The following is a 12,169-nucleotide window of genomic DNA, read 5'->3' on the forward strand; positions in this document are numbered from 1 at the left end:
TGGAGTCATTGTAGGTGTCAAAGTAGAAGTTTACTAGTGTTTATTTGCATGCAAACATTTAATTGGACTTACATAATAATAACTGTTCATAACCACTCTCCAAGACCAAAATAAAGTATATAAATTGAAGAAACTCAAATTTAATTAAATCAACTCATTGAGTATGCCCAAATATGGAAATGTGAGTATATAAAGAGTCACATTAATGTTTTAAAGTGCCTTACTCATTTGTTCTGTAATTTCTCATTTATCCTTAGATTCGATACATGTTCAGATGTGCACGTATACAAGGGCTTGACACATCAGAAGGCCTGTTACTCTTTTGTAAAGACCACTTCTATGTGGTTGATGGCTTCACATTACATTCCAATCAAGAAATATGTGATGTAGATTCATTACCAGCAAAGTAAGCAACTCAAAATGATATTCATTTATTATATTTTGTTTTCCATAATTAGCTTATGTTTCCATGCCAGCTCACACATATTCACTCCAGGATTCCTGAATTGAGCTTTTTTCAATATTTTTACCATACAGTATACAGTCTCCTCTTCTACTACCGTACCTTAATTTGCATTATTTCTAAATGCCTGTTTCCCTCACTTTTCAATGACATGGGAAAATAAATTGACACCTCATGGTTGTGCTCTTGACATTTTTGTAGAAAAAACATTAGTTATTTTTTTGTGTGGTGTTTACAGAACTCAGGATAGCCAAGAACCTATCATTCCTCGCACATCTCATGGCACGCGTTCAGCAAGCAAGCGTATATGCAGCAAGTTTGCCTACGAGGACATCCGTGAAGTTCATAAACGCCGCTACTTACTGCAGGTAACAAACACATTACCTTTGGTGGTTCCTCTGCTTTTCTTCTTTTTTGGATTATCTTAGGATGTTTTATGGATCATTTGTGTGTGTAAATGCTTAGAAACATTGTATTATGAGCTATATAAAGACTACCATTATTATTATTATTATTTACATAAATGCAATTAATTAAGTTCAGTTTTATCATCTTGTTGTATTTTTTGTATTGCCGTGGCAAATGAGACATTTGAAAAATTTTATGCCATACACCCAGCTCTCCCAAGCTCTGAACTCTATTCTATTGTTTTTTGTATGTTCTTGTTATTTCTTTAGCCCATTGCTATTGAAGCATTTTCATCAGATGGAAGAAACCATTTTCTAGCTTTCCCCAAGAAGATCCGTAACAAAGTATATGCAAGGTAAGTGTATTATTCTCCATTTACTCTATTGTCTATTGGTACTCCAATTTTGTATTTGATAATTGTGTAGAGATGTAAATAGACCAGAGATTAATGTTGTTTTTAGCTATCAATTATACTTGTAACTGATGAATCATGATTGCAATAAATACTTAATTTCTGAGACAGACTACTAAAATGTGCTTGATCATTAATCATGCATAATATTCTAATAGGTTTGTTGCTGAAGCAACAAGATTGACAGATGATGCTAACCAATCAGTGTCCGGCATGAAGAGAAATGCGCAAATTGAAGGCGGGTAAGTGCAGTGTATTAACCAATCAAATTTAGGTTCTGTTATCTTTATCTGTATTTACAAGACAAATATATACACACAAGATTGTTTTATAATTTCAAAACTCAATTTAATTAACTTTTTTAGAACAAGTTTCCTGGGCCTAGGCAACCTAATTGGTGAAAAATCTGTGACACAGAGGTGGGAGGTAGGTATTTTATTGTTAAAAATTGTTTTTATATTAGTAGAATTCATATTCATTTACATATTCCATCAAAATCATTATATGGTTTTTTTATTTAAATTTAATATTTGTTAGCGTGGTGAGATCAGCAACTTCCAGTATCTGATGTACTTAAACACTCTTGCGGGTCGATCTTACAATGACCTCATGCAATATCCTGTCTTCCCATGGATCCTTGCTGACTATGAGTCAGAGGTAAGAATGATATTTTTTCATCAATACAGAATATATATTCCATTCACCATATAGCAGTTCGGTCTCAATTTTCTTGTTCCTCGATTGGATCAGAATTGGGATACACATTAAAAAATGTTATGAGTGCATAAATAAGAATATTTTCAAAAGAAATGTTCCATTGAAAATGAATTTAAATTTTCTCTTGCATACACAAGTCTCCAGTTTCAAGAAGTTTTATTGGTCCACTTAAAATGGAAATTTGTTTTACATTCCCCATACAATATTGAGGTCTATAATATTTTTCTTAAGTGTATCCATGCCTCATATTATTATATTAGATCAATTGGATTAGTATACAGATATTATAAATGTTATGAGTGCATGCGTAAGGATATTTTAAGACTACTTTATAATCTATATTCTATTATTGTGTTTATTTGTATTAGGAACTGGATTTAACCGATCCAACCACTTTCCGAAATCTATCGTTACCAATGGGGGCACAAACACCTGACAGACTAAGTCAGTTTAACAAAAGATATCGAGAATGGGAAGATCCAACAGGTAAAGTATTAACATACTTCAATTTATTGAACAAGCAAGATGAAAGTGTTTTTATATTTGTGCAAGTTGAAATTGATGATTTGTTATAAAAACAAGCAATATATCTGGTATATGGCTGGCATTTATGGATAGTAAGCTTTAAGTAGTTTTGTACAATACCCTTTGATCTCTAGACTTGATGTGTGTTGGTACAAGCCAAATGTGGCTATAGTAGATACAATACATAAACACAACTCTTTAAATTTTTTTTTTAATTGAGATACAGTAAGAATATATAAGACATATAAGACATAAGAAAATAAATATAATAGGTTGTATCTTTGGCATGTAATATACCTAAAAATGATTATTGACTGACATGATCTAATATGATATGTTTTAGGAGAAACACCAGCCTATCATTATGGTACCCATTATTCATCAGCGATGATCGTTGCCTCGTATCTTGTCAGAATGGAACCTTTCACACAACACTTCCTGAGGTTACAGGTATGTTTAGCTTCTGCTGTAGATTGGAAGAAAGTTAGTCACTTCCTTACAACATTAATGCACCATCTTTCTGATAGCATTAAGATACCTGCTCCAACAGCATCCAAGAGAAAGTCTAAGAGCTCCTCTAAAACCATATTTTCCTGAAAAACTGCATATTTTGGGATAGACCGGTATTGGGAGACATGACTGTATTATTATATTATTACTGCTTCAATTATCATACAACAAAATTGTCTTATAAGGGAAATAATTTTGGAAATGGAAGTCTTAGTAAATAGTTCAGTTTACATGACAATCTATATTAATCATTTGTATTAGTCATCTCACCTGATTAGATACATATTTTTTGTTTTCAGGGTGGACATTTTGATTTAGCCGATAGAATGTTCCATAGTGTAAGTGATTCGTGGCAGTCTGCATCTAAGCACAACATGGCTGATGTCAAAGAACTCATTCCAGAGTTTTTCTACCTTCCAGAGTTCATGACAAATCACAACAATTTTGATTTTGGTAACTAAATTCTGAATAATATATCTTAAAATTCACTTTTATATGTAAAATATGTATTTTATTTGTAAATGTAAATGAGGAATAATATGCGACTTGGGCTGAATATCACAACACATACCACAACACATACCACAACTTTCTTCTCCACTAAGGATGTCGAGTGCTGCCACTAAATGGTGCCTGTTCGTCTGTTCACAATGACAAAGGCGCCCCTGCCTTAACCGCTCAACCACTCGACTTGATCATTTGATGATCTTGTAGAAGTTTATCAATTTAATTATCATGACATTAGATAGATTGAATGTCATAACTTTTGAGTGGTTGTACAACAGAGGCCTAACTAGATTATCATAACTTTCCATTTGTCAGGTGTAAAGCAAAATGGAACCCGATTAGGAGATGTTATTTTACCACCGTGGGCAAAACAAGATCCAAAGGAGTTCATCAGAATGCATAGAGAAGTGAGTTTGTTCATTGTTTAATATATCAAATACCACTTTTACATACTGAGCTAAAACAACTATAATAGTAAATTTCTTTTGCACACCTGATTCAGTTGGAAATGACACTGCTTTTGTTAATATAAACTGTAGCTTTCTGCTCATCATGACTATATTAATGTATTTTAATGTTTCTACAAATTAAGAATACTACTGTACTCAAGCTCTCTCTACACTATCAAACTTTATGTGACAGAAAAATATTATGTGCCATATATGGACATGATGATGTCATATCACTACCATATTTGGGAATATCACTTCCATATTTGGGCACATAACACTTTTTTTGGCAAGAATTTGTGTAGACAGAGCTTTATACAAAAGGATTCATTCACATTTTTATGATTGTCATTCAGCATACTGAATAGCAAACACTAATATTGATTATCAATTATTTATAATATTCTAGGCCTTGGAGTGTGACTATGTTAGCAGTCATCTTCATGAGTGGATTGATTTAATATTTGGCTACAAGCAGTCTGGACAGGCTGCAGTGGAGGCTAATAATGTATTCCATCATCTGTTTTATGAGGGCAATGTTGATATCTACAGCATTGATGATCCTTTAAGAAAGAATGCCACGATAGGATTTATCAACAATTTTGGGCAAATTGTTAAGCAGGTCAGAAAAAGTTGGCGTTTTTAAACAATTTCTTTTTTTTTAATGATAAAAGTGTCCATATCTTAGCTGGTAGGCTTATTGGTCTGAACACACTGAGCCAGTTCTAGAACTGAAATACACTCCATATAGTATGTTTGAAATTCTCTTTTACTATAATTGACATATTTGTAACAATTTGCTATGTGATTTAATTTTTTTAGCTGTTTAAAAAACCACATCCACCAAAGAAATTCAACAACAGAGTGGGTGACCAATCAGGCACAACGGTCATCCAGATTGACAGACTGTTCTTCCATAATCTTGACCTTCTGCGGCCATCATTACAACCAATCAAAGGTAAGTTTCTTCAACCAAACTTTCTCTTTATTCACTTTTAATAATTGTTTATATCTATATAATTAATAAATACACTGAAAATGATTATGAAATATAAAATCTGTATATAATACCATCTATCTGTAGGATTTCAGGTGAACTATTTATTTTTCTTTTTACAGAAATTAAAGGACCTGTTGGTCAAATAATTCAAACTGATAAATCCATCATCTGTGTTGAGCAGAATAAAGTTCTTATACCGCCATCATATCACCGCTATTACGCTTTTGGTTTCGCTGACCTTAGTCTACGACTTGGAAATTATGATACTGACCGTTTATCAACAGTTTTCGAAGGAACTCAGTGTGGGGAGATCCTCACCGCAGCGTGTGCCACATCTAAAGTACTTATCACCGGAGGAACGAGCACGGTGGTTCATGTTTGGGAATATTCTACAAGTAAAGAGAAATCAAACCAATTAACTTTGAAGCGTGCCTTATATGGGCATACGGACGCTGTCACATGCTTAGCTGTGTGTACAAATTATAATATCATAATCAGCGGTTCACGTGACAAGTCTTGTTTGATATGGGATTATAATCAGCTGGTTTTTCTACGGCAATTGCGTAATCTTGGTGCTCCAGTTGCAGCTGTCTGTATTAATAATCTTACAGTGAGTATCAGTGTTGAATTTATTAGATATTATATTGATTTAACTTGATGAGTTCATCAAATAGAGTGTTAAGTTGTACTGTACTATTTGGTCACAAGAATTTGGTAAATTTGGTAAAATGTTGTTGTTGTTCATGTTATTAACTATTGTATAATAGTAATAATAATAGTATAATCTCACCCACTATTTTTTACCAAATTTCAAATTTTGTACCCAGACTATACATACTTATTTACAGTACTTGTAAATGATTGATAATTACTGGATTGATAGATATATTCCAAATGAATTTCAGGGTGAAATTGCAACATGTTCTGGTGTTTACCTTCATTTATGGAGTATCAATGGAGATCCCATCGCTAGTGTTAACACTTCAACGGGAAGAGAACAGCAAATCTTGTGCTGTGCTATGTCTGAGGTAAAAAAGTCTTCCAATTAACTACTGCAGGTAGTCTGTTTAGAGTAAGGCTTGCGGTACATCTTTGAAACACATGTTGTACTGCAAACCTTTATGTTACAGGTGTTTAATCGTCATCTAGTACATAAGTCTTCCATGAAAATAGCATGAAAGAGATGAAGAAGACCATATTTATGATAATATTAAATATTATTATCCTTACAGCTTGTTGAGTGGGACCAGGAAAATGTTATTATCACTGGGTCCAGTGATGGTGTTATAAGAGTAAGTAATTGCTTAGATTACCTATTTACAATCACCATATTAGTGGCGTTCACATGTGATTATATTTAGATAATTATCTTTATATTTCATAACATTATCTCATTACATCAGAATTGCCATAATTAATTAAACATATTTTAATATGTTTATTGTTAAAGATGTGGAGTGTTGAGTTTGTACAAGTTCCGAAAGAGAAACCAGCAAGTGAAAAAGTCCCAGAGAAAGTGCCTTCAGAATCTTCTACTGGGAATGATGACCAAACTGACACCTTGATGGCAAACAACCACGACACACCTGACAACCTTTCAGATGCAGATACCAAGAGCATTGACAGTGCTCTCAGTGCAGGAGATCTAGCCTTAATGTGCCGTGCAAGCTCAAACCTTGGAAATTCTAAATCAGATGCATGGTGTTATGAAAATGGACAAGACATGGCTTCAGACTCTGGTCATGATATCAGTGAGGAAGACCTGACAGGAAAGCTGTACACTTCAACCAGTTCAGAATCTGTCAAGCGATCGCAACCAATCGCATTATCAGTAACAAGTGCAGATGGAAACAACTATGTAGAGGATGATGACCATGTAGGAATGGAACCTCAATATAGTGTCACCCCTGAGAATGAAAATGGTTTGAACCAAAGTAGAGGGCAGTCTGTTGTGAACTCTCCAACCTCACCAGTAAGCGGTGACTATATTATTATTACAAATAGGGAATTAGATGAAGCAAAAGAGGACAAACAGAAGAATACATCTGCAATGCACAGGAATATCTTAAAACAAGGTAACTGTACATTCTAATAATAAATTAATTTGTTATTTTATGAATTCACAAATAAACAAATTGTTTTAAAAATTGATAATGTCCTAATTAACATAACTAAATATTATCATGCTTTTTGTAATTAATATGGTTCTCAAAAGCATTTGTGCAAAAGACTTTGAAACTACATAATAGACTAAAATGACACTTTACACATAGTTTGATTGAGAATTTGGATTTTTCTGCACACTATGCATATCATTCAGGTTCAAGAACCTCCAGACAGTACCAAATTACAGAAGTTGTCGCATTAAATACTAATTGAGAAACATAGGTGTTATAACCTTGTAACAGATATCCTAATAAATATTTTATATAATTGCTGATGATAGGATTCAAGTGGCAGCGTCAGCTAGTGTTTCGCAGCAAACTGACAATGCACACAGCATTTGAACGCAAGGACAATGCACAGCCAGGTCAAGTTACTTCACTTGCAATATCAAGGTATTTTATTCACATAACATTGTACATTAAATGATATGAAACGTGTACTGTAAGCTCTTTCAATATGTTTTAGTGTAATACCAATACCTAGTGTGGAGCAATAGCACATTTTATCATTGCAATGTTTTTGGCATTAATTTACATAATTTCTACATATCGTACCCCTGTGGAACAGAACTTATACTGAAATACACAACAAACATTTTAATACTATCCTGTCCTAATTAAACCGTTAATAAATAAACAGTTAATTAGTCGGTAAGCAACTAAATTTTATTTTACAGAGATCATTTAAAGGTGTTTGTTGGTGACAACAGAGGGCGTGTTTTCAGTTGGACGGTAGCTGATCCTTCTGGTAAGGGTGTAGCTGACCATTGGGTGAAAGATGAACTCGGTGAGAAATGCAATCAGTGTGGTGTTAAATTCACATTAACGGAACGACGCCATCACTGCCGTGACTGCGGGAATATTTTTTGTCAAAAGTAAGTAAGCATTTTGATAGTATTTGAGAAAACATAATGGTGCATGAGTAAGGATCAGACTTTTTGTTTCATAACATTTCTCCTCAAATTGAGGAAATTCAGATCAGTTCTCTACAGACCCACAGCAACCACAATGCATAAAGCTCTGTCTACACTACCAAACTTTATGTGACAAAAAATGTGATGTGCCCATATATGGACGTGATTATGTCATACCACTACCATATTTGGGCACATCACACTAGATTGGTAATGTAGACCGAGCTTAAACGACAGGGCTGGGATTTGCCAGTACTACTTCCCTACTCTTCCGAATTGAGATGATAGTACGATTATTAAGTATCAATTTCATAATAAATGTTTATTATTTGATCCTCAGATGTAGCCGGTACGAGTCAGTCATACCTCGTCTTCGCATTGTTAAGATGGTTCGTGTATGTCAAACATGCTACTATCGTCTTAAATCTGCTTAAGTTTCATTCCAATATTTCTGTACTTAGAGTATTATGATAAAGTATGTAAATTGAACATTTCTGTAAAAGAACACAGAAACTTTAAACTGTCTAGTGATAATGCTGAAATTAATAGTGTATAACAGTAAAGATGAGAAAATCTGTGAAAGAAAACAAAATTACCCCAACCAAAGCATGAACACATACTCTCTTGCTTGGTAGGTATACACCCAACCATTAGACCATTTTATGGTGAGTATAAGTCTGAATGCAAAGTAAATCTTTCCACAATTTAATGAGGTATTGCAAATAAATATGTATATTGTTCATAAATGACAGAAGAGGTAGTTGGATTAAAACAAACGTTTGACCCAAATTTGAAACTTTTACATATCATTGCCTCAATAATAATTTCTTATTTGTAATTATTACTTGTATATTTAATTATTCTAGCATAGGAAACATATAAAGGCTATTGTTTATGTATAAAATGTATATTCTAAAACAAACATGCCAAAAATGTAATGTAGTTTGTTGTGGAAACTATTAGGAATTTAGTTACTGTATGTTAAAGTACATGTTCAAAGCATAATATAATTATAATTTATGTAAGCAATTATGAGATTTAAACCAGGTCTATTGTTGACAACGTGCCACCAGAGTAAAGACGTGTTTATAAACAATGGAAGTGTAGAACACTGGGGATTTTAATACATTATATTATATAAACTACAAAGATGAATTGTATGTATATATTATCAGATTTAATAGAAAGAATATGTATGTTGAAATAAGAGAATATATTATATGTTTCTTTATTATTGGGCTTTGGTTGTACAACTATATATTAAAAAGCAAATATGATTTGCATTTTTTTTTTAAAGCATGTGATATGATTGTATAAACAACGAATAATTATCAATGTATACACAATAACTGATAATATATTAACATAAATTTGCATAAGTACCTAATTATTTATATAACCTTTGTACATAGAGAACATAGTCCTATCTGAATAATTGATACATGTCTTTTCTCTATATGGAATGTAGTTTATTGAACAAGGATATTGTTATGTGCTATGGCATAATAAATTGATGATAATTGTTGGATAACATGATTTAGCCATTAGAATAATTTAACATCATGGATGATACAAATAATTTGTTGTGCGTTATTTCCGTAATAAGCCAAATACCATAATTGGAGTTGGTTGTAGAACAATTGACAGCATAACAATTTCATATACATCCATTTTCATCTTATTCTGAATTAATAAACCTTTCGGGTTTTGTGCAAAGTAAAACATAATATTGCTCAAAACATTTACTTATTTTTTTTGTAAAATGATGCAATGTTTAACATTATTTAAATGATTTATTTAGATTTTTTATTAATTTGTATGATGAACTTTTATGATGAACTTTTAAATGTTTTACGTAGTAAAATAACTCACATGACAAATTGAGATAGTGGGTAAAATGAAGAAAGTCACTTATAATGTTATAAACAGCACATGTTAAACCTTGATAGGTATCCTCAAATTATGATTTTTACACTGATTTACTGTATAATATATGATGTTTTAATAAAATGTATGGGCTGTAATAAAATTGTACTTAATATTAGTCAGCTTGAAGCCCTGATAATTTTATTTTATATTTTCTAAAGCTTTATTCACACTGCATTTGAAATCTGAATAATGCATCTGATGATTTCAAATTCCATTCACCCTGTATCTCAACTGAAATTGAACAGTGACTCTCGTTTCCCTTGATTAATTTTTTTCAATTCATATGATTAATTCAAAATCATTTATATAATGTAATCAACTTATTTATTTGCTATTTGTTTTTATTATCGAATGAATTTATTTGTATGTACTAAATATTATAAATAAATTACAATTATTCTAACATTCATAACATACATTAATAATATAATGTATCATATGAACAAAAGTGATATGATTAATTAAAAATATCATTTATATAATTGTAATCAACTTATTTATTTGCTATTTGTTTTTCATTTTTTCTATTAACGAATGAATTTATTTGTATGTACTAAATATTATAAATAAATTACAATTATTCCAAATGTTTTTATTGCATTTATCATACATTAACAAATTTTTTTTTTATTAATAATATAATGTATCATGAACAAAAGTGAATTACACCTGCTGTGTAAAGAAACGTGGTGCTATGTTTTTTTTTTAGTTACTAAATGTCAGCATGTATAATGTAACTATTAACATATGTTTTGCATTGCTTAGTTATTTTATTGGTTTTTAAGGGGTTTTTGAGAATCTGTTTAGTGTAAAACATTGAAGCACAATCAATATTAGCATATATAAATGGCATTAGCAATCGTACAATTAATATGTACATTGTTTATTTTAAAATTAATTTAACTTTTTTTTATTATGAAAGGTTTATTATTAATTTGCAATGGTGTTAAGTATGAACCCAAGGGAGACCATTCTTTTTTACTAATCGGGCCACCCTGGAAAAATATTGTGAATAAATAAATAAATGTTTAATTACATAATAATGTTTCTAGAAAACAGTAAACAAAACTATTTTTTAGATGCCAATATATTTTGTGCCAACAAGTTTTGGAAAAGAATTTACACATACTATTCTATAACCATGCAAAGCATATCTCACATTTTATTATATTACAGCATGTTAATAGTACTGTAAAACAAATCAGGGTGGATCCAGCATTATAGATTATTTGGTGGGGGTGGGGGGTGCTAAATATTTCATAAATGATAAAAACAATCTGTCAGGTTGCAGAAAAATAGTCATTATTTTATTAAAAAAGATATGATTGTTAAATTTTGGTTGGGGGGGGGGGGGGCTAAAGTCTGTTTATCCGCCTAAATCCGCGCCTGCAAATTGTGATTGATCGATTTATATTTACGTTGTTTACATTTAATTTCTATGATTGTACTTCTTATTTATTGTATGCATTTCATACAATCTAAATTCATATCTTACGTTTAAAAGGTGTAGATGGATATGGAAAGGTTTATCACTATTCGTGGTGTTTTTTTTTTATAAGGCTGTTAAAAAGTTAAATGTTTTTCTCTAGGGGTAATAAGTAAGTAAATAATAAAGTAGATATATAGTACAGTACATAAGACATCGACCATATCATTGTAAACTATTTTTGTTGGTTAAACCATGAAGAAAACGTATATATTATACCATGGAGAAATAATTTCTCCATAAGAAAATGTCATTTGCTCCTTGTTTATTGTAGATTCCATATCTTTATCAAGATAATGTATAATAATATTTAGACAAAATGTAAAATTGCGTGTGCAATCTTTTAAATATCCATTATTCTGATGATGTCACTAATGTTCTGAATTATGGTCATGTATTAAATAAATAAAACATGGAGTTATCGTAATCAGTTCATTTGTTACTATTTTGTGTTATTCAATAGTAAAAGAATTTTGGACAGCCAAGTTCAGTTCAGTCTATTTATTGCTTAGAATGCATCCTTTATTTGTATTGTAAATTTTACTCCTTCGAAGAATATGTGATTTGCACTTCATGTTTAATTTTGGACATTTGAAAGGAAGTTGGTCAAATCAATTATCTACAGTCTATATAAATAATAATAATCAATAAAAATTCAGTGAATAAGACAGATTAAACAGTTAT

The 12,169-nt window shown here is 31.3% G+C and overlaps 1 protein-coding gene across 4 annotated transcripts in view; it reads left to right on the forward strand.

Moving 5' to 3' along the window:
• LOC144845361 (WD repeat and FYVE domain-containing protein 3-like) overlaps window positions 1–10,367 on the forward strand; it is a 62,526-nt gene extending 52,159 nt beyond the window's left edge. For 2 of the 4 annotated variants that reach the window (XM_078702632.1, XM_078702633.1), the window contains exons 48-66: window positions 258–406; window positions 702–831; window positions 1,141–1,226; window positions 1,442–1,525; window positions 1,649–1,709; window positions 1,821–1,940; window positions 2,369–2,486; window positions 2,869–2,975; window positions 3,335–3,488; window positions 3,858–3,949; window positions 4,401–4,613; window positions 4,814–4,949; window positions 5,111–5,601; window positions 5,897–6,019; window positions 6,224–6,283; window positions 6,442–7,066; window positions 7,438–7,549; window positions 7,834–8,031; window positions 8,411–10,367. In XM_078702632.1, the coding sequence (XP_078558758.1) occupies window positions 258–406; window positions 702–831; window positions 1,141–1,226; window positions 1,442–1,525; window positions 1,649–1,709; window positions 1,821–1,940; window positions 2,369–2,486; window positions 2,869–2,975; window positions 3,335–3,488; window positions 3,858–3,949; window positions 4,401–4,613; window positions 4,814–4,949; window positions 5,111–5,601; window positions 5,897–6,019; window positions 6,224–6,283; window positions 6,442–7,066; window positions 7,438–7,549; window positions 7,834–8,031; window positions 8,411–8,504 (3,153 nt within the window). In that variant the 3' untranslated portion in view covers window positions 8,505–10,367. The remainder of the gene's footprint in view (window positions 1–257; window positions 407–701; window positions 832–1,140; window positions 1,227–1,441; window positions 1,526–1,648; window positions 1,710–1,820; window positions 1,941–2,368; window positions 2,487–2,868; window positions 2,976–3,334; window positions 3,489–3,857; window positions 3,950–4,400; window positions 4,614–4,813; window positions 4,950–5,110; window positions 5,602–5,896; window positions 6,020–6,223; window positions 6,284–6,441; window positions 7,067–7,437; window positions 7,550–7,833; window positions 8,032–8,410) is intronic. The other 2 variants (XM_078702635.1, XM_078702634.1) reach the window with 1 other exon arrangement.
• The last annotated feature ends 1,802 nt before the right edge of the window (window positions 10,368–12,169 follow it).

This window comes from Antedon bifida, chromosome 6, assembly GCF_963402885.1.
Source record: "Antedon bifida chromosome 6, ecAntBifi1.1, whole genome shotgun sequence".
Taxonomy (NCBI): domain Eukaryota; kingdom Metazoa; phylum Echinodermata; class Crinoidea; order Comatulida; family Antedonidae; genus Antedon; species Antedon bifida.